The sequence below is a fragment of the Setaria italica genome, chromosome VI (assembly GCF_000263155.2).
Source record: "Setaria italica strain Yugu1 chromosome VI, Setaria_italica_v2.0, whole genome shotgun sequence".
Taxonomy (NCBI): Eukaryota; Viridiplantae; Streptophyta; class Magnoliopsida; order Poales; family Poaceae; genus Setaria; species Setaria italica.
Genome location: NC_028455.1, coordinates 32,014,681 through 32,037,863, shown reverse-complemented (window position 1 = coordinate 32,037,863; position 23,183 = coordinate 32,014,681). Strand labels below are relative to the sequence as shown.

The window sequence follows — 23,183 nt, the reverse complement described above, 5'->3', positions numbered from 1 at the left end:
AGGAGAAAAAAAATCCGGTCCGTGTAGGTTTTATGAATGATATTATAGGTGAAAATGAGGAAAAACTATCGTGATAATTAATAGGTCATATAGTTTTTTTCATTTGATAACATTCTGGGCCTACCGGGAATCAGATCAGAATAAAGGAGATATATTTCCATTACTTCATTGAACAGGCAGAGGTACCACCCTCGAGATAAAGGACATTTTTTATTCGACCATTCTTTTTATTCCTGCTGTGCCTTCTGTAAATGTGTAACTACTAATATTGTCCCCCCTTTGCCACCATTACCTTTGCCAATCGACATGGTATTTCACATCTACGATTCAGTGTTGTTCCCCACTTCCTATACATCCCCACTTGCTTGTTAAATAGAAGAATCGACATACATCAAACAAGAATCAGAAAAACAAAAGGCTATTGGATTCCAGTTCCATTTCCATGAGTGCAGCCAATAACAGCATGCGTATTGCAAGTTTGCTGCTTTCCTTCCTGGACGAGGTTCTGCTCAACAGCTACTGTCCAGTACCAAGACTCACAGAGGAAACTCTTTCTGAAGGGCGTCGAGGTTGCGGGCATCACATGCAGCAATCATGTCAGCTCGTGACGCATTGCTGGTTTAAAATGGAACAGCATATGATTAGTTAGTAAAATCAGCATTGCTTATTATAAGGTTCGCATGAAGGAACAGCAAACGTTCATGACATACCTAAGAGAAATCCTCAAGTACTGCCAGGCATTGTCAGCTTTCGGATTCATCGCAACTGCCCTTACATAGTACCGAATGGAATCTTCATACAAACCCTGCATAAGCAACATATAAAAAAAGCTGCATCAATAAGGGTTACCAGGTTGTCTGTTGCCATGCAAAACTTACAACAGTTCGCAAAAATAACCAAAAAATAGAAGTTCCACATGGTTGCATGTTAGTGTAGTAGTGTTGAGAAGGTAAGCAAAGTCAAAATATGATCTCTTATTTCGCACAAGGTAGTATTAAAGAATGTGATTTACAGCCGATAACATGATCAAGCGATAGCATTCTACAGTGCTTGAGAAAAATTACCTGGTTGGCATAGCTGATTCCCATATTAGCCCATGCACGGACATAGTTCGGTTTCAAGTCTAGAGCCTGAAACCAACAAGCAACATATTGTGATTAGTTGTGTTTCAAATCCATAAACAAGGGTTATTGTACCAGTATGCCGCAATATTATCTACATTGGATAAGCCAAAGATAAGTTTGAATTACAACTATTTATTTATATCAGCCATAGATGGAGGAGATAATACAAAAAATGTTATGTTAATCAAACTGATGATATGTCTTTAAAGAATTTGGCCAAACAAATCTTACATTGTACCATGAATTTGGCCACTAAAGTTGCAACATGAAACCACTTCTTCCATGTCTGTGTCAGTCTATATAATAGTCATTTCCGAGTTTCAATAACAAGTCCGACAGGACCCACATGCATTATTTAGGAATTTATGTTAAGACAAGTAGACATTAACCATACAGTTTTGCATGCTAGTTTTGCATCTTACACAGATATAGTACCCAGAAATATTCCACTAAAAGGAATAGCCAAAGACCAACAAAGGACAGGATAAGCGGCCATTTAAGCATAAAAAAGGATAGAAACAAAGTTGGGTCGTCGACTGGGAAGAATGACCGAAGTTGAAAATATAAACACATATCGTAACTAATTACCTTCTGATACGCCAGTATTGCATCAGCACTCTGGATGCTGTTTGCTTGGGTTGCACCAAGCTTGTTCCAGAGTGAATAGTCCTGAGGTTTGAGCTGTAGTGCTGTCTTAAATGAAGCTATAGCTTTATCATACTCTCTTGATAGGTTGTATAAGACTCCCAGAACTATATGGACATCGGCATCTTCAGGTGACATCTGAGCTGCTTCATTAAACAATCTAACAACCTGATGAGACGTAAGCATTTAGTATGTCAGAATGAAAATATTTTGAGAAATAAATATATCGAAACACATTAGAATGGACAAAAGTATATGACTGCAGCTAAAAACATCTAATCATGTATACAGGATACCCATCTGAAATCTGAAGTTGTCACAGTTCGATGAGTTAATATACAAAACTGAAACATCCACACTAAAAGCACATAGCATGCACTTACATCTGGACCATAAGGTGAATCAGTAGACTGTGGAGGGGCAAGGCCCCCATATTTTGGATGATTCTGAAGCCACCTATAAAGATATCTTAATGCTTCTCCCTGCTCCAATTCTGCAGAAATTGCGCAGAAAATTAAACCCTTTCAGGATATCATATAATTTGCTGTTTCGATTAATTTCCTACTTGAACTAAATTTAAAAATTTTAAATAATAAAAATGCTATTAGCAAAGCATTCCATTATTGGCCATGAAGCTTGGAGGAGCATGGAAAAGTTTTTCTTTTCTTTGAAACTACAAAAGAAAATAGATATGTTTTCCCTCAAACATGAATTAGTTCAATAAGGTGTGTTTAGTTGTTCACTGTTCCTGGTGAAATAGCTTTGCATCAGTGTGGAAATAAGATTACTTCCAATCACAACTTCTGTCAGTAAATTATGTCCAAGAGCGCCAGGAGCACATTGAGAACATTAAATTGCTCTCACAATTCCAGGCACTAACCATTTGTGTGACTGACACCAAGAGCGAGAAGAACTTCAAGGTTTGTCGGATTAGCTTCCTGTGCCCGCATCATCGCTGCAATGGCCTGAATTCAAAGGAATAAATTAGAAACAAAAGTCACCTTAATGAAATGGAGAAGCATGGAACCCCTAGGTCATAACATCATAGTTTATCGTGCCAAAGACTAACAAAAGTGCATTTTTCCCGATAGGTATACAGAACTGCAATGGAGCATGGTTCACACTATCCCTCATGACAATCTGTATACTGCATGCAGGACAGCTACAAACAATCAAGTTCGGCCACCCTGTACCAAACTTAATGCTTTTACCTCTCAGTCTCAGATTTGGTTAAACAACTCTTTGAAATCGATCTATTCAAAACTCATAATGAACACAACTCATACACAAAAATGCAGTAAATACATGTTGGACTACGTACTGAGAAAAAGTAAGTGCCCTGATTCCTAGTATGTCTTTTGATTTTTGATACAATCATAACTGACACATAAAAGAATCTAAACATTAAAGGGAGACACATCACCTGTTGGTCATCATCATTTTCTGCATGTGTTACTCCTAGCAACCTCCAACCTTCAGCATTATCAGGATTCTTCAAAACTTCAGCCTCTAAAGCAAGAACAGCTTCACTTAAGAGGCCCTTGCGGAAGAGCTCTTGTCCTTCTTGCATTGGATTAGGGTGACCAACATAAGGGTTCATCTCAGAAAAAACATAAACCCCTCGAGAAGCACCCGAGCTTTGTTTGAAGGATGACAACTGTTCTTGGAACCTAGAAACAAAGCATGATAACAGTTAGTGGTATGATACCATAATGTAACAGCTATATGAAAGGGTCTCCTCTAAAACATAACATAATTCACACAGCATATAAACTAATCAGACAATTATATTAATAATTTGCCAAACTAGATGGGATATTTGAATAAAAGGCCCAAAGTTATTTCAGTATCTGATTGATAGGTCTGACAACACACCAAGAAAGAAGCAATTGATGTCGACTCAAACTGAATGCTATTCCCATGACAAAGCAAATGTACAGAGGCACAAGAGACTTGTACTTACTCATCTGCCCATGGATCAGCAGAGCTTTCGCCAAAACCACCTCCACTGAATTCTTCTGCCCATTCATCAGTGACATTTAATTTTGAAAACTCATCAACCCAGCTCTCATTTAGAGCACCCTGATTATGTTGACTAGAGAATTCGCTAGCCCACTTATCCGCCCCTTGTGAAAGCTGCAGGATAAAGAATAGTGAGAAAATATAATCAGAGCACAGCTGATACAAGTGTGAACAAAACAAAAGGTGTGATGCTGCCAACACCAAGAATGCCAGAATATTAGAAGGTTTGCACTAAAGGATGATCATTTCATCATATGCAGGTCCTATAGAGAAAATGCAGCCACGATGGGTTTGGGAGATATCTAATCCGAAGCTTCAGCAGTTCTGCAAGTCTACTGAACAAACACATCCTGACGACTTCTAGTTTCACACATGCTCGTAGGCAAAAAAGCTAAAAAGTTGCATGTTACAAATCGCCATGATGCACCAGTGATTATTAAAAGATTTACTCTGACCATGGAAAATTAAATCTCCATTAAGCATGCTGTACACCCATCTCTCTGTTATTACCTCTTCATGTGCAAACTGATCCGCCCATGTGTTTGCATTAGCATTGTACTGTGTTTGAAATTCATCAGCCCAGCCATTGGATTGGGATGCTGAACCTTGTTTTACTTGATTATCTTCTATAATAAGTTCACCACGGCTCATCTTTGAAACAAACTGGAAGAACTTAGAATTCTTCCCAAAATGGAAAAGAAGGATATTGTCAGGCCCTTACAACAGGATGATCCAAATGACCCTATAAACTTAATATAAGACTGGTAAAAATATCGTTGTTTGATACACGGTCTAGGAAAATCTCAAGTCAATACTGAACAATAATGGTTCAGATATGACAAGTAATAGTGCGGTACCAATGTGAACAGTCAATACAAAAGTAGTGCACACTATTTCCTCTCTGCATATCCAATGAGGTCCCCACTCGGTCACTCTAGAAAGCAAGATTATATTTAGACAATTAAGGCATGTTAACTTTAAAGAAACCCAAAGTATGCAAAGCACTTTTCAAAAAGTGGCATGCAAAAGAATATGCAAACAATTTCCGAACTGATGACCTATGTATCACTGATACAGCAATACCGGTACAGCTATACACGATTTTGGAAAACAACACAGTGGTGATACACAGAGAGTATCGAAGTATCGGATAAGCAAGTATCAGATATGGGTACGGCAGGGTCAGCGAAGTATCGGTGATTCATAGCTGATGGCTCATGTGTCATCCTGTTAAAGTTATCTATAAGAATAAAATGCAATAAGTCCCTATACCACACACAACTTCACCAGAAATGATAGGAAAAAACACTCTGACCGGAATGTGCATATTCAATGATAAAAATGATCTGCTTTTACATGTAGCAAAATGATAGGTCAACAGCATATGTACACTAAATGGATTTGAATTATTAATGCATCACATCCAGCCAGCCAATTGTGTACAGAGACACTAATCAGAACAAACAGAGCAAACTAGGACGAGTTATGCTTCAATCAAAATTCAAGCCAAGTTGGAAAATGAAGTAGATACTGCTTATCTAGCAAATCACAGTGCACAGAACATATAAAAGAGTTATATACAGTGATATCATTTATACCTGAAACTTGGGGTCATTATTACTTGCTAATGTTTGTGCAAGCATACGGGATTGCTCCATAGCAGCCAGGCTGGCCATGTTCGCTCCTCCCATCTGACCCATGGCCATCTGAGACTGATGCTGCAACAGTATAAAAAATAGATGAGAATTTAAATCACAGGTACTAAAAATTGGGCATGCCAGGCACAAGCATATTGCAAGAAGGCAAAGCAATATTAAGCATCCAAATTGGACACAGAATTGGATTGAGGGCAAAAAAGAGCTGAGAAGATAAATCCATATCAACTCCACATCCTGTCTATCTCTAAGAGAACTTGCTCAGCAAAAAAGCAACTTTCAGAATCGATATTGCAGAAATCCTAAACAAGCACGCTGAAGACTCTGACCTGTTCAAACTCGGAGGCCCAACCATTTGGGCCATATTGCTGCTCGAAAGAATTTGCCCAACTTTCTGGGTTATTATTTTGATTTCCAAACTCGGTAATCCATTTATCTGCAGCATTATGCATCGAAGCAGGTCCCATAGAACTTTGGGACTGATTCCAGTACTGCTCCAGCTCTGGGTATTGTCCATGCATAGGGCCTCTCATACGGTTGTCAATATCAAGCGAATGCAACAAGGTATTGACCTGACAAACATAAAAAAGTAAGATCACCAACAATAAGAGAAATACTGAACTTGTAAGGTGCATGCAAAACTGAAGCTACTGTGCAATTCTAGCTAAACAAGCGAACAGAAAGCAGAAATATTTTGATCAAACCACATATGGTCCTAGGTAATTTTTCAGATCCAGAGAGTTTAGAAATTATAAGTTAACCTGAGCCTGTATATATTCTTCTGGTTGGTCAGCCAAAATATGTCGTGCCATTATGCAGCTACGATCACGTATGCATTGTTTGTCACTTTCAGATAAACCAAGAGCTGGTACTGGAACAGGTTGAAACGGCACACCAGCTCTGCCACTTGCAAGAAAAGAATGCAAGACACCAGACAACACCCTTTGTGGTGGACCTGAAATGAATTATGTGAGAATCACTGTAGTGTTGTACTTTGGTATCATTGTAAACTAGGAAAATACTGAGCCTGAGGTAAACTCTCCATTTTCATATAGTATGTTAGAAGAACAATGCATCTATTTATCAAAGGCTTTTTTTGAATATACTAAACTTCAATCCTCACAATCAAACACAATTTGCATAACAAAAAGTCAAGAACCAAGGCATTTAAGATTTTAACTATTCTATAGTATGCAAGCACTATATATTAAAGTGGGATCTAGTGCCTACTGTTGATACAACCAAACCTTTTGTCTCAAGCAAGCTGGGTTGGAAGTATGCCAGATGTGAAACAGTAAGAGCCGCACAAAGCAAGGATTGTAATATATAAGAGCAGTAATATATCACAACAATAATTATTAAGCTGTATTCAACAAGCTGGGTGTATTATATGCACTATCAGATATGTATTTGTGCAACATACACAGACAAACAACCAGTCAAAAGAAAGACTAAAATCTAGACATTTACCATCCAAGGGCGGTCCAATGGTTGTCCCTGTATTGTTATAGATTTGGTCAAATTCTGCAACTTGTGATTCTGTTACTCCAAATTCAGGAACCCCAGGAGGGCGAAAAGATTCAATCCAATCATTAGCAGGACCCCCACGAATGAAGTCGGCACCCTACAGGTTCTCAGTTACAGTTAGGACTTAGGATTGCATGTAAAGGGAATAAATGGGCAGCATTCGGAATAACCCTTACCCGTGCAAGGGGTCGTTGATCTTGTTTGAACTCATCATCTGAACCTGGGATGGTTGACAAGGGAGCAGCTGTGCCAAAATCAGATGTAGATGGAACACTGACTGAGCCAGGAAGTTCCTTTATTGACTGCACAAATAAAGGGAAAAGGGTGTTTTTATGGAGAGAGTTGTGTTGATGTTAACTGTAACCTATTAATCAATGCATTTGGATGTTAACCACAGCAGAATATTATAGATCCACTCTAATTTATATCAGAGAAACATGGTACAATAAGTAGGTGAATCAGAAATTCTAACTTAGTATTTCTTACTGAGTACCTAAATTGGGAAATTGAGTATCCTATCAGCTGAAGCAAAATGAGCTGTTTCATCCCGCTCCTCTTTGGCAACAGAAAAGAACTACCTCATATTTGATACATGATCTTCACCGAGGTGTACTGGCAATTTCAGTTCCAGATAAACAAATTCACAACTCCATCGGAGCCAAGTGGCAGCGGAACGCAGAGATCACTAATTCTACTCAGAATCAGGCACATCTAGTAGACTGGCGTGGTGATATACTAGCCAATTGGGGCTCACACAATTACCGCACAAAAAACACAAGCGACATGATACGATCGAACTACCAACAACATAGAATAGCAGGATTGATTTTGCTTTCGGAACAATGGCTCCGCCCATAAGAAATTAACCAACCCGAGCGGCACGGTTGGCTGATCCAAGACTTAAACCATCACCGCGGCGTCGACTAAGCCCCCGAGCTCCAGACTACGCCGGCAGAGCTTAAGGCTATGGATGCTCACCCGCGTCTTGGAGGACTGGCCGAGGACGGCGTTGGCGAAGGCGTTGAGGGGGTTGGACGACGAGGCGCCGTCCGGGGCGCAGCTGTTCTGGCCCGTGATGAGGTGCCGCATCGCCATCTCGGCCGCCCCCTCCACCGGACGGGCGCGCTCGCCGACGCCGGAGGTGCGATGCTACGGGCGCCCGCTTCGGTCGTCGCCGGCGACGAGGGGCGACCGCCACGAGGTGAGGGAAGGGGAGCGGCGGGGGAGGGGGAGTCGCCGTGCGGCGGTGGCTTTGCGGGTGTGGAGGGCAGAAAGCTGCAGACCCGATAATGCCAAGATACCGCACCGGACACGTGAGAGATTGGCCTGCGTACGTATGGGTTGTTGTGATCACATTTTTTTTCCCGTCTTTCAAGTTTCGCGGTTAGTTGAGGAAATTTCCTTCTTTTTTTGCTTTTCGCACTGTGGAAAGCATTGGAGTTTGTAAGTTTGCATGAAATTTCCTTCCCGCTGAGCCATAGTTACCACGATTCTCACACAAAAAGCAGACAAAATATCTAATTGATCTGTCAGCTAAACTTTTGAGTTTTTCGAGAGAAAAAAACTAAACTTTCGAGTGTTCGTTGGCACTCATTTCTTTTAACGTTCTAGTGAGTCCCCACTATCAGATTCGCTCGCAAGCGGAGCCTCTGCCTAGTGCAGGTGTGTCGGGCATGCTTCCCAGGTTCACGAGTAGGCTTTGGACGACCCACTAAGGAACGTATTCGGACAAGATCAGAATAAGGATAGGCGTATCCTTCTCGGACTATTTTTGTATGTTTATGAAAAACTACTCGGGCCAATACCGAGTAGAACTCTGTAATAGTATCCGACTAGGACTCAGACTTGTAACCCTGCCCTCCTGGGTATATAAGGCCGGGCAGGAACCCTCCTCAAAGACAGATCTCTCAAGACCAGAACATACATCAATACAAACCAACACACAGGACGTAGGGTATTACGCGATCTAGCGGTCCGAACCTGTCTAAATCGTGTTCCTTGCGTCACCATTGATTCCTTAATTCTCGACGACCCTTACCGCATAAAAGACCACCTAGGGTACCCCTAGGCGGGTTGCCGGTCTAAAACACCGACAGCTGGCGCGCCAGGTAGGGGACCTCGTCGAGTTTCTCAGCGCGAACTCAATGGCGAAAGTCATCATCAGGCCCGTCTTCTTCATCGAAGCCGGCGCCACCTTCGCTTTTGGATCCTGGCTCTGCGTCGCCGAAGGCTCGGGATCGTTTCGGCGCCAGATCGTCGACATTCACGAGAAGAAACCGGAAGATTTGACCAGAAAAAATCAAGATTTCAAAGTCAACGAGTTCGAGTTCGACTACGTGTCGGATTCGACTTTGCCTCGGACTACTCCAACGTCTCGCTCAGGGGTCAGGCTCTCCCGACCCCAGGCCTCGGGGTCGGGCAAGGCGGAATTCCACTCAGGGTCGGGCGAGGCGGAGCCACTCCCCCAAAGGGTCGGGCTCAACCGACCTCCGGACTCAGGGTCGGACTCTCTTCGGATTCGGCGGCCCCAATCAGCATCCAAATCAGTTTCGACTTCAAAGCGGTTCCCACACGGACTACGCAACGCGACAAAAGTCTACCAAGATCTTCTCGCTCGAACCCGAGTTGAACTCGGGCGTGACGAGGATGTTGACTCCGACTCATCCTACTCACCAGAGATACCATTATTTGGTCCAGCTCAAGGGTTGGTAATAACTTCGACACCACAAGGCAGATTCGTCCACTGGCCGGGATTGCGACCATCTTTTCTCGACCGTGACTACGACTCACGCCTTGTCGTCCATATAGACAACCTACCATATCAAGAGGGCGTTCCACTTACGTCCAACCACGAAGAAAACTACACAGAGATTGCTACATCAAGTTCCGGAAGCTACTACCCGGATAGGGAGATACTTGTTATTACTCAAAATAACAACCCGGGTACACTGCCCGAAAAATCCTTTTGGGCTACCCAGGATTGATCAAGTGGTTGACTCCACCGCCGGGTGCGCCTTGCTATGCTTCCTCGATTGCTACTCCGACTATCATCAGATAAGCCTCAAAGAGGAAGATCAAGCCAAAACAACGTTCATCACGCCCTTTGGAGCTTTCTGCTACAAAACAATGTCCTTCGGACTAAAGAACGCAGGAGCAACTTATCAAAGGGCCATACAGATGTGCTTTGAAAAACAACTTCATCGCAATGTCGAAGCTTATGTCGACGACGTCGTCGTCAAAACAAGGAACCGGGAGGAACTCATTGCTGACTTGGAGGAAACTTTCTCCAGTCTCCGTGCTTTCCGATGGAAACTCAATCCTACGAAGTGTGTCTTTGGAGTATCTTCCGGCAAACTACTCGGGTTCATCATTAGCCATCGCGGCATTGAGGCCAACCCAGAAAAGATATCTGCCATCACAAACATGCAGGCACCAGCCAGCATTAAGGATGTGCAGAAACTCACGGGCTGCATGGCCGCTCTCAACCGGTTCATCTTGAGACTTGGAGAACGGGGACTACCCTTCTTCAAGCTTCTCAAACGCCAGGACAAGTTCAAATGGACGGAAGAGGCAGAGAGGACGTTTACACAACTCAAAGACTTTCTGTCAAAGCCTCCTGTACTCACCGCTCCCTCGCCGAACGAATACTTGCTCCTATACATCTCCACTACTACTCATGTCATCAGCACGGCAATAGTAGTCGAACGGTCTGAACCGGGCCACGCTTACAAGGTTCAACGACCTGTCTACTTCGTCAGCGAAGTACTCTCGGACTCCAAAACTCGGTATCCACTGATACAAAAACTCCTATATGCTATTCTGCTCACCTCCCGGAAGCTGCGCCATTACTTCCAATGGCACAACATCACAGTCATCTTCGATTTCCCGCTCAGCGAAATTCTCCATAACAGAGATGCCACGGGTAGAATCTCCAAATGGGCAGTCGAACTCGGAGCTCTCACTTTGAGCTTCAAGCCAAGGACAGCCATCAAGTCTCAGACTTTGGTCGACTTCATAGCCGAGTGGATCGAAAATCAAGTTCCAACTCCAATCGAACGACCGGAACATTGGGTAATGTACTTCGACGGATCCCTCAAACTTGAAGGAGCCGGCGCAGGCGTCTTACTCATCTTCCCTAAGGGAGACCAACTCAAGTATGTGCTGCAGATATTCTGGGAAGCATCTAATATGAAGCCGAGTACGAAGCACTGCTACACGGCCTTCGCCTCGCAATCTCCCTCGGCATCAAACGACTACTGGTGTACAACGACTCCCTAGTCGTCATAAACCAAGTCAATGACGAGTGGGACCGAAACATGGACAACATGGACGCTTATTGCAAAGAAGTCCGTAAACTGGAAAACAAATTCTCCGGCTTGGAGTTCCACCACATCGTTCGCGACAACAACGTTGCCGCCGACGTTTTATCCAAAATGGGCTCAACTCGTGCAGAAGTTCCAGCAGGAATTTTCGTACACGAATTACGCAAGCCGTCCATACCTGAACAGGTCACGCCGCTAGTAATCCCGACTACTGATGTCTCCTGAGAAATCATGATGATAGAAGTCGACTGGAGGACACCCTTCATCGACTACATCAAAGATCACCAGCTACCATCCGACAGGAATAAAGCTGAGCAAATCTCCCGACACGCAAAGAATTACGTTCTAGTCGGAGACAAGCTCTACAGGAAAGGTGCATTATCTGGAGTACTCATGAAGTGCGTCACTAGAGAAGATGGCCAAGAAATCCTAGAAGAGATTCACAGAGGAATCTGCGGCAACCACGCATCTTCAAGGACACTAGTTGGCAAGGCTTTCAGAGCGGGCTTCTATGGGCCAATGGCTTTGGCCCATGCCAAACAACTGGTTCAGAAATGGAAAGGTTGTCAATTCTTCACAAAACAGCATGTGCCGGCTTACAAGCTAGTCACAATACCTCCAACATGGCCATTTGCCTGCTGGGGGCTCGACATGATTGGCCCGTTACCAACTGCTCCAGGAGGATTCAACAGAGTACTCGTGGCAATTGACAAGTTCACCAAATGGATCGAGGTCAAACCGATCACTTGCCCCAAAGCAGACCGAGTCCTCAACTTCTTGGATGAAATCGTACACCGCTATGGTTTTTCCAACAGGATTATCACAGATCTCGGGTCAAACTTCAATAATCACGACTTTTGGGAATATTGCGAGAACAGCGGCATCGACGTCCGTTATGTCTCGGTTGCTCATCCGCGAGCCAACGGACAAGTCGAGCGAGCTAATGGCATGATACTCGATGCTCTGAAGAAACGACTACATGACGTCGGCAACACCAAAGGCGACCGATGGCTCAAAGAGTTACCCAATGCCTTGTGGGGCCTACGTACCCAACCATGCAAGACTACGGGACTATCACTCTATTTTCTGGTATATGGTTCGGAAGCCATATTACCCGCCGATATAATATGGCAATCACCATCCGTTGAGCACTACGACGAAGAACTTGCAATAGAAACGCGGCGAACGGATATAAACAGTTTGGAAGAAACAAGATGCGCAACACTAGTGCAATCTACCAGATACCTTGACGGTTTAAGACGTTATCATGACCGCAACGTCAAGGAAAGATCTTTCAACTCGGGTGATATAGTTCTTAAACGTATTCAAGACACGTCTGGATTACATAAACTCAATTCACCATGGGAAGGTCCTTACATCGTATCAAAGGTTACAAGACCCGGATCTTACAGACTCCAAGAGCTTTCAGGAGAACAAGTGCCGAACTCCTGGAATATAGAACACCTCTGTCGCTATTACCCATAGCAGCACTCGAGTACTCACTTCAAGGCAACTACTCGGGACGACTACCCGATTACCGACGTCAAGGGGTGTTCGCTTCGACGAGCTATCAGTACAACAAGGATTCTTGCCCTGGATACAAAATCTTCATATCAATCTTTACTGAAACAAGAGTACATCAAGTTAACATACGAGTACAAGGACTCGGCTTACACGAAGACTACAAGCAACTGCCTACTGGCGGGCTGCATTTAAGCCTCAAACTTTTACTATATCACAAGGCCACTCAGGTTTGCCAACCGTAGGAAGGGCCCACACGCAAGGAAGCTGCGCAAAACGCAGCCACGCCCAGGTATCCTACCCAAGGCACTGCCAGGTACTCTATCACCGCCATCGCCTAGACAGCGGCAACGCCAAATCCGGTAAGACGCGCCTAGAGGTAACCAAGGCTGCTCTTTTGCTAGCCTTGCGAAGTCCATCTACTCTACGGCCGCACCTCCACCTCTTTCAGAGCGGGATGAAGACCGCGGCACTCATCACCCATCACTCGCGAGTTCCAGCGCGTACTCCACTGGATCAGGAGCTGCAAGATGAGGCGTGCAATGAAACCTCCTACGAGGAATCTTCTAGCATCGCGGCTATCCCTACGAGCGCAGGAGTCTGTGGAGCGAAGGTGGCCTCAATCTACGAGGAATCTTCTAGCACAGGTGCACTCTTTGATGATTCTCTACACTCAAACAGAAGCAACCGCAGGCAATCCATCGCTACTCAGGAGCTTGAGTTGGTTCGCCCACCAGATGGCCCTATTTATAGCCGAAAGCCACAACTACCACCGGCCCAAGAGTTACTGTGCACCCGTGATCAATGAGTCTGACAACTCCTGACTCTACCCATGTGACTGCACTCATGCCGCAACGGACAAAGGAGCACAGTACACCCGTGCATCCGCAAAGGACAAAGGAGCACAGTACACCCGTACATTCGCAAAGGACAGACGAGTACAGTACACCCGTGTCCCCCAAAAAGATGAGTACTCAAACAACATTACGACTACTCGACACTCGGGACTACAAGCCAAGCACAGCCTACATGTTGGGGGCTTTGACTACTCCGAACTCTCAATCGGGCGAGGCGGAGCCTCACTCAGGGTCGAGCGAGGCGGAGCTACCCTTCCAAAGGGTCGGGCTCCGCCGACCCCAGGACTCAGGGTCGGGCGAAGCGGAGCCTCACTCAGGGTCGGACGACGAGGAGTCTCGCTCAGGGGTCCGGCTCTCCCGACCCCAGGACTCGGGGTCGGGCGAGGCGGAATTTTTACCCTCGACAAGGTCAGATTTAGCCGACCCCAAAACTCAGGGTCGAGCGAGACGAATCCCCTCCCCAGAGGGTCGGGCCCGGCAGAGGTGCAATACTTCGGGATTCGACAAAATGGAGTAAAAACTACTCTTTGCAAGACAATGACAACAAATCCAAAGGCTTGGCATTTCAAAATATCAATGTACTCAGATACAAGATTACACAAGCAGCTTAAAACTCTTCTAAGGAGACAAACTCCGACATCTTGGATGCAATAGGCTCCGCCTCCTCGAGGTACTGCGCATAGGCCTCCTCTGTGTAGTTGCGAGCCACGCCATCACCTGCTGCCGCCAAGTCTGCCCTCGGGTAGTAGGACTTCACAACCGCAAGCACCTGTTTGCAAACAGTCTTGCAAAGTCCCGCCACTTTACTCGGGGCAGCTCTTAGTCGCTCTACTAGCGATTGCGGTCCCGCGCCTTCCTCCACGGGGGTTGTGGCATTCACCAAGTCTTCGGCCGCTCCAGACAGCTCTCGGAGTTCGCCCCGAAGCGTTCCCAAGGTCTGGGCATGATCTCTGCATGCCACCATGGTCATGGCAAGCATCACGCCATTCTGCATCTTTCGGTCCCGCTGATGCTCGCAAGCAGCCTGAGCTTCCGTGAGCGCGACCCGAAGATGTTCGGCTTCATCTGCCACTCGGTCATGAGCGTTCCTCCAATCAATAACTTGGCTCCTTGCAGCCGCCTCCCGCTTCTTGAGCTCTACAAAGCAAAAGAACTCAGGCCACAGCCAACTACAGTTGGACACACCCAAAGTAGTCGCATTGCTTACATTGATACTTCTTGTTCAAGGATTTGTAGCGGCTCTCCAGTTTTTCGTGCAGAACCGCGTGATCCGCGTGTTCCACGGCAAAGGACTTCGCCCCGACTTCATGCACCCGAAGAGCTTCTGTCAGTCGGGCACATTCTTGCTCCAACTGGCGGCTTCTTCTTGAAGGTAGTGGACTGCTTAGGCTTATTGTTCTTGCCCTTACCCTTGCCACCATTGCCATTGTGATGTGATTGGTGCACCATATTGGCACTAGTCTGACCCTCAACAGCTTTAGATCGTCCATCTTTAGCCCGAGCTTTCTCCTCAACATCAAGAGACGCAATCAAGTCTGAAACAGAAATTTCTGTCCTCTTGTGTTTGAGAGAAGTGGCGAAATCCCTCCAGAATGGAGGTAACTTGGCAATAATGCCCCCAGCCACAAACTTGTCGGATACGACAATCTTTAGTAGATCGAGTTCCTTCACCATGCACTGTAATTCATGAGCCTGAGCGACTACAGATTTTTCGTCAACCATCTTGTAGTCATGATACCGCTCAATGATGTACAGTTCAGTGCCAGTGTCTTGAGCCACCGTAGTTGGCAGTCAGATCGTCCCACAACTCCTTTGCGACCGTGTGATGAAGGTACACATCCTGTAGATGTTCTGCAAGTGCACCAATCACAGCGCCCAAGAAGATTGTGTTGGCTTCCGGATATTCTTTCTCCTTTTCAGGAGAGAGAACCCCTTCCGGCTTGCCATTGGACACCCAGAACACCTTCATGGCAGTAAACCACAGCGTGGCTTTCACCTGCCACCACTTGAAGTGCACGCCAGCAAACGGTGCTGGCCTCAGTGCATCAAGAAATCCAGCCATAAAACTAAAGTGCCTACAATAAGGTTTTTGGATTGTTGAATATATAAGCACTTTTAGTTTTAATTTAATCCAGAAATAAATCATGAATACGATGAACAGATAGTAGATTAAACTAGACATGTCTACGCAAGATCTAGACAAGTCTATCATTGCAAATAGAATCACACATTCTACCATACTATCCAGTGCTATCAGACTGCAACAGATCATAATAGCTAGTATGGAAGACATAATTTGAGATAAGAGATCGTACGTTTCTTTCTTGATGAAGACAGGCTCCTGGACGACTACCGGGTACAGCAGGCAACGACGATCAGCAGCTTGACGTTGTTCGCGACGACGAGTAATGCCCGAGCGACGAATAGGTAGACGAGCCGTGGTGAAGAAGTCGACGAAGAACTTGACGAAGCGGAGGAAGCGATCGAGCAGTCGCGCAGAGCGCTTCCCAAAAATCTTATTCGCCCTCTCCCGGTGCAGGATCGCTGAAGACGACGGTTCCGAAGACCTGCTCTCCCAATCGCCGGTGCACGCCGACAATCGGGATGGAGTAGACTACGGTGGCGGCGCAGCAGCGAGAGGAGGCAAAAACCTAACTAGTACAGACCACCTTAGGGATACCCTAACCTGGGGGCCTTCCCGTATAGTAGTCTATATTTCATCTTTTTCATGAGGGAGGTGGTCCATATATACAGGGAGGAAAAGCCCCAACACCCTTATCTATTAGCAATATGGGACTAACAGATGGTGTACCCCCTCTTTACGCTAATGGGCCTTTGAGATTTATTTGAAATTCTGAAATTACTTATGGGCTAGGTCCATTATTTCAACACCTTGTCTTCCACGAAACCCAATGCACTTTTAGCTGATATGAGAAGCAACAACCTATTCGTTTCACAGCCAGCAGCAGCTACAAAACCAAATCCAAAATCACGCTATTTGGATTGCATGATCCAATTTTCGGCTTCGGCCAAAAATAAAAGCTCAACCGAGCAAGGCCTTAGAGGAAGGAAAAAGAAAAGGAAAATCTTAAAAGCACACGGGCTTCTTCCCGTCTTCTTCCACTAGCAAACCATGAGACCGCGTGAGACAATGGAACCGCCATGGCCTCTGACCTTGCCTGCAACTTGACGTCAACGGAATACCAAGGCGAGTCCATGAAACGAGCCCGACGCGCCCCCACTTTCCCCAATTCCCCGTGTTCCACGCATCTCGATACCGTGCTGAATCATGGTCAGCCAACCTGTGCTTGGCGCCGGGCACTCGCAGTTGCAGACTATATGAGTCGATGCCAAGCAACCCATACAAAGGCTGTTTGGATACGATGTGCTAAAATTTAGTAGGATCACATCGAATATTCGGATGCTAATTAGGAGGACTAAATATGAGCTAATTACAAAAACTAATTGCACAGATGGAGTCTAATTCGCGAGATGAATCTACTAAGACTAATTAATCCATCATTAGCAATGGTTACTGTAGCACAACATTGTCAAATCCTGGACTAATTAGGCTTAATAGATTCGTCTCGTGAATTAGACTACATCTGTGCAATTAGTTTTGTAATTAGACTATATTTAATACTCCTAATTAGTATCAAAAATCCGATGCGACAGGTACTAAAGTTTAGCAATGGGGTATCCAAACACCCCTAACAAAGGTTTTCAGTCTCACACCGGACAATCGGACATCACGGCTGATTGTGCTTGGTGCTGGCTTGGTTCTCGCACGCGGTTCCTCTTGTGACTTCGTTGACCTGTCACAGATCAGTGTGTTTTCTTTAGCCAAAAAGCAGAGGGCAACGCACAAGAAACCCAGTAGAGCGTGACAGCAATGAACGAAGAAATTTTCAGTTAGACTCGACCACTCTGGAAAACAAAGTAATTAGGCTTGACCCAATCACAGTGAAACAGACTTGACCAGTTGACTCAGCCATATTAAAATTTTGGTGGCCGCGGTAGCACAATATATCTCATATCATAACAACAAAGCGACAAGCCTGAAAAGAAAAGCATGGTGCTGTTGTTATGCCGTATTGTCATCTTCCTCTCTCTCATGAGTTACAAAGATGACTGGCATTTGGCAAGACTACTCCTAGCTATGACCTTGAGACTATGAATTAGTAAACTGACCCGAGGATTGAATGCCAACGACGCGGTCTCAAGTCTCAACCATGGCGTCAGCAGGACGTTGTGGTCACAAAGTTGAACAAATGGGGCCCAAGATGACTTCAGGTGGGCGTGTCTGTATCGCGAACGCTGGGTCTACGTCACCAGGAATCGATCTTTCACAATCTGCGGTTCTTTCTCCTCGGTGCGTACGAGAACGGATGGGGCTGATCAAGACAGCCTGATACTAGATTGACGCCTAAAATCAGGACTGGAACTCACAGGAGAGACACTTGGTCTTGGTCCAACATCTTTTCCGTCCATACTTGCCTCAGCTGCTGGGCTATTCCTCCTCTATATAGGTCTTGCCACATCCTTCCCTTCCGTGCATAAACCAATGATGCATCCACCTTCCATCATTGGCATGGCTCATCGCATGCCACTGCTGCAAGTTCTATTTCTCCTACCTCTACTAGTCCAACTCCACTTCTCACTCGGGCTGGCCATAGGAAACAGCACCACCATGCATCATACCGGGCTCCAGAGCCTCCCGCATCAGGCCATGGTGCTCCTCGAAGTGAAGCAGTCCTTCTCCTTGTCTAGCAATGATCCCTCCATGATACTGCCGTCATGGCAAACTGACAAGGACTGCTGCAGCCACTGGGAGGGTGTCACCTGTGACAAGGCCGGGAGGGTCACCGCTCTCAGCCTGTCGAACTGCGACCTCGCAGGCAATGTCCCTATCCACATATCCGAGCTCATAGATTTGGTGTCACTTGATCTCTCCTTCAACGACGAATTGAGGCTCCATGAACCGAGTTTCCAGACCATCGTTGCAAACCTCAGTAAACTAACGAAGCTCCATCTTGATAGGGTGAAAATCTCCAGCACTGCGGCAGAGTGCTTCAGAGCTCTGGTCAAGTCCATTCCTCGGCTTGAGGTTCTTACAATGCCTGGTTGCAACCTGTCTAGTCCTGTCGACAACTCCTTGCCAGGTCTAAGATGGCTATCTGTAATTGATCTCAGTTACAATTTCATCACTTATCCCCCTGGTTTCTTTTCCCGCTTCCACTCGCTAAGAGTTCTAAAGCTTGGCAGCAGCAATCTCCAGACATTCCCTCTCGAAATTCTTCAACTCAGAAATCTCAAAGTTCTGAATCTTTGGAGCGCAAACATCTCTGGATGCATACCCTACTATATTGGCAATCTCACATCCTTGACAGAACTGGACCTCAGCAATAATGTTTTCTCAGGGGGTCTGCCTTCTACAATCAGCAACCTGACATCATTAAGGATAATGAGGTGTGTCAACTGTAGTTTGTCTGGCGAAATAAAAGCCCTGGCAAATTTAACACAGCTTGAATCTGTGTATCTCTCAGATAACAATTTCACAGGCATGTTTCTTGTATGTTTGGTACATCATATTTTCCATTTCTTTATTTATTGCTGATAAATGTGTTTTCTGAAACCTTGTACAGGGCCAATTTATCTTGGTGACAGAGTAAAACTCAATAATCTGGAGTCCTTGTATCTGAGCTTCAATTCTCTATCTGGAAGAATTCCTCTATCTTTGTTCACACATCCAGCACTTAGCAGGCTAGACCTCAGCAGAAATCAATTTTCGGGTGCTCTTGGAGAATTCTCAAATCCATCATTGACGTTAACTGAAGTCATCTTAAGTGGCAACCACCTATGCGGTCCAGTTCCTAAATCATTTGGTTGGCTTGCATCTCTTGAAAGCCTGAGTCTTGACCACAACTACTTCACAGGTACATTGGAGCTGTTCTCCTATTTCAGGCTAAGGAACATCTCATGGTTGTCAGCATCAAATAATAACTTATTCTCTGTTGCTTGGCATGCATCAAATGCAGAAAACAGTAGCAGTAGCAATAGCACCAGTTCTTGGTTAGGTACCTATCCTTTAAAAACTGACCAGTCACACCTAAGTGGACTAGACCTCTCATGGAATCAAATTAGTGGGGAGATTCCTAGTTGGATATGGAGCAAGGTAGTTCGCATATTGAACCTGTCGCACAACAAATTTACAGCAGTTGCACAGCCCCTGGCCAACACCACAGTCATGTATATCGATCTGAGCTACAACATGCTTCATGGGGCAGTACCTCTCGTAGCCGCTGGCCTCAACCAGGATTACTCACACAACAGATTCTCCTCTATCCCTTCCAGCAATTTCACTCAGCAGTTTCGGGCAGCCAATTCTATCAATCTGTCTAACAATGAGATAAGTGGCCCCGTACCTCTATCAGAGTGCAGCACTAGTGATAGTCTTAGGATTATCGATTTGTCTAATAACAATTTCAGCGGTCCAGTTCCGTCATATCTTCTGAATTGCAAAAGCTTGGACGTCCTAAGATTGAGAGGAAATCACCTTACTGGAGTATGGCCTGATAATGTTGAGGAGGGGTGTTCTTTACACTTGATCGATTTAAGTAGAAATCAGATCACAGGGCATCTGCCGAGGTCGCTGTCCAGCTGCCAAGAACTAGTCTTCCTGGATGTTGGTGAAAATTTTATTACTGATTCTTTTCCATATTGGACAGGAGAGCTACCTAACCTTCGTATCCTAGTCTTGAGATCGAACCAATTCTATGGTTCATTGCCAAGTATTGAAGAGAACTCGACCTTGGAGTATTTCCAGGATCTACAAATCATTGATATCGCAAACAACAGGTTCAATGGTGCCTTGCCCACGAATTTATTTCAGAATTCAAAGCTCATGATTCATCCAGCAGGAAGTGGTGGTGGGATTTATGCTACAAGTCCAGAGAGTGAAGAATGGTTCTGTCCATACCTGCTGGTGGTTGACATTGAAATGAAAGAGCTGTACATTGATGTGTCTGAAATCCAGACTGACTTTGTGTTGATTGACCTTTCTCACAACAGATTCCATGGTCTCATCCCCACGACCATCGGAAAGCTGAGTGCGCTGCATGTACTCAACATGTCGGGAAACTCCTTCACGGGCGAGATTCCACACGAGCTTGGCAATCTGGTTCACCTTGAGTCACTCGATCTCTCATGGAATAGGCTGTCAGGGGAAATACCGCAGGAGTTGGCAATGTCTTTGACGTCTCTCGAGTGGCTAAACCTGTCATACAACACCCTGAGCGGTAGGATACCTTCAGGTCCTCAAATCTCCACATTTCCTAGTAGCTCTTTCCAAGGGAACGAAGGACTTTACGGCTGCCCCCTTCCTATACAATGCACCCTGGCAGGTTCACCTCCAAAGGATCCAAAACCATTCACTCCACTGGCGTCAAAATCTAAGGGTGAGCGGTTTGATGACATCATGTTGCATTTGTTCATTGGATTGGGATTTGGTGGTGGCTTCTCAGCGGCAGTCATGGTGAGACTGGTCTATAGTGGCAGGTGGTGGCACTACAGCAGCTTCCCAACTCTATATTGAGAAAGCAAGCCAGTTAGTGTATGCAGCATATGCGGTGTATAAAGGGTTGACGCTAGCAGCTTTTTCTATATCTTCTTCTTAATATAAATGATACGCAGCTCTCTTGTGTGTTCGAGAAAAATTAGCAGCTTTTTCTATGTAAAGGTTAACGCTAGCAGCTAGACACTTGGTTTGAGTAATTATAGAAGCACTATAAACTCATTGTATTTGAGTTTTTGTTGTGTTAGAAACTTGGAATAAGCTTTCATCAGGGAAGCATCTTGAGGCCTGTTCGCTTCAGCTTATAAGCCGGCTGAAAAGCTGAAACGGCTGATTTGTTGTGAGAGAAAAACACTGTTTGGTAGCTGATAAGCCGGCTGAATAAGCTGAAGCGAACAGGCTGTTGGTTTCTTCAAAATATATGCTAGTTTGGGCTACTGCATGTGTTGCTCTTAAGGTGGAGATGGTACCTGCTTGATAGTTGACACTCAGTTTGGTAATTGAAAACTTCTAGAAACTCCTTGGTCGATTCTTTTTTTCAAAAAAACTATATAGAGTTTTCGCTGAAGGAACCCAATCAACTGGCATGGAATTTTGGCATCCTTTGGCCACCCATCCGGCGCTAACCAAGAACTTTTTTTATTTTTAACCCTTTTTTTTCTTTATTTTTAAAAATAACCTCAGCGGGGTTTTATTTGCGCGGCCTAACCCTTTTGGCCGCGCCAGACCGCCTGGCGCGGCAGGAACATGCTGCCGCGCCACATGCACTGGCGCGGCAGCCCCCTGCCACGCTGGCGCGGCGACCCGCGGCGCCAGGCGGGCGCTGACGTGGGCCGCGCTTTCGCCGCGCCGGCCCGCCTGCCGCGCCAGCCCGCCTGGCGCGGCAGGGCCAACACTTAGGCCCCGCGCCGGCTCCCTTCCTCCTCCCTCCCTCCTTTCTTCCTCCTCCAGAAACCTTCGAGCCCGAAGCTCCTGCGCCGCCCCCCGCCGCCCCACCCCCAAATCCACCCAAAATCCGGCGTTTTCGGTGGGGGAAAGTAGTGGGAATCGATCCCTGCTTCGTGTGGAAGGTATTCCCCTACTTATTCTCGTGTTTTACCGTTGCATTTGGTAGATCGGAGGATGTTTAGGTGACTTAGGGTTAGGTTAGTGATTTGAAATTTCAATGAAATGCAATGATGTTTTGTGTTAGATGATACGTAGTTCATACGCAATTGAGTCTCTGCCCGCGATATTGACGTGTAGAACTTATTGATTTAAGGATATATTCATTGAATCGTATAGTGCAATGTATATGTGTATTTTTTGTTTGCAATTTGTCCAATATATGTAATGTGTGTAGTTGATATGTCGAATATGTGCAATGTGTAGTGTATATGACATGGTGAAATGTTTGTATTTTGTAGATGGATCGTTTAGTTCGATTTTTTCATGGTGGTGTTGTGAAACAAAATGGGGAGTTAGAGAATATGAATGAGTCAATTGAAATATTTGATGGTCCTCCAAGTTTTAGTGATTTAGTTGACCGTGTAATGACGAAGTATGGATGTAGAGTGGATGAGATAAGTTTGAGAGGTCGTTTTGATTGTGGGAAAGCTAGAGCTCATTATGTGTAAATGTTCGGGTAAATGTTCTTGGACCTTCACGGATAGTGTGTATGATATCAGATAGGCATCATGGGCTTCTAAATTGTGCAAAGGACCACATTGATGGTTTTCCACCGCTTGTGCATAGGTGGTGCATGAGGCACTTTGCTGCCAACATGTCGCGTCGGCAGAAGAGCAATGGTGTGATTGGAAAATTGAAATTATTATGCACGGTTCATACAGAGAGAGAATTTCGTGAGAAGTTAGAAGATTTAGTGAAGGACTTGAACGACGACGCAAAAGAATGGTTGAAGGGTGAAATGAGGGACAAGGATAAATGGGCGCAGGCTT

At 45.3% G+C, this 23,183-nt stretch overlaps 2 protein-coding genes across 3 annotated transcripts; one reads left to right on the top strand and one right to left on the bottom strand.

Annotated features, from left to right (window-relative positions):
• Positions 1–141: 141 nt before the first annotated feature.
• LOC101757751 (peroxisome biogenesis protein 5) lies at positions 142–8,289 on the bottom strand. 2 transcript variants are annotated; one of them, XM_004973761.4, is made up of 15 exons: positions 7,952–8,289; positions 7,150–7,275; positions 6,917–7,070; positions 6,208–6,401; positions 5,776–6,018; positions 5,390–5,509; positions 4,302–4,472; positions 3,733–3,905; positions 3,193–3,439; positions 2,650–2,734; positions 2,153–2,262; positions 1,713–1,937; positions 1,065–1,130; positions 711–805; positions 142–615 (listed from the first exon to the last, which is right to left on the bottom strand). In XM_004973761.4, the coding sequence occupies exons 1-15, from the start codon at positions 8,066–8,068 to the stop codon at positions 537–539; spliced, it is 2,205 nt and encodes a 734-aa protein (XP_004973818.1). In that variant the 5' UTR covers positions 8,069–8,289; the 3' UTR covers positions 142–536. The 2 variants fall into 2 exon arrangements, with proteins under 2 accessions (XP_004973818.1, XP_004973819.1); XM_004973762.3 differs by lacking the exon at positions 4,302–4,472 and having other exon boundaries at positions 7,952–8,288.
• A 10,113-nt stretch (positions 8,290–18,402) lies between these two features.
• LOC101766562 (leucine-rich repeat protein 1-like) lies at positions 18,403–21,267 on the top strand. Its single transcript, XM_022827785.1, has 4 exons — positions 18,403–18,571; positions 19,319–19,609; positions 20,594–20,782; positions 21,077–21,267. The coding sequence occupies exons 1-4, from the start codon at positions 18,403–18,405 to the stop codon at positions 21,265–21,267; spliced, it is 840 nt and encodes a 279-aa protein (XP_022683520.1).
• The last annotated feature ends 1,916 nt before the right edge of the window (positions 21,268–23,183 follow it).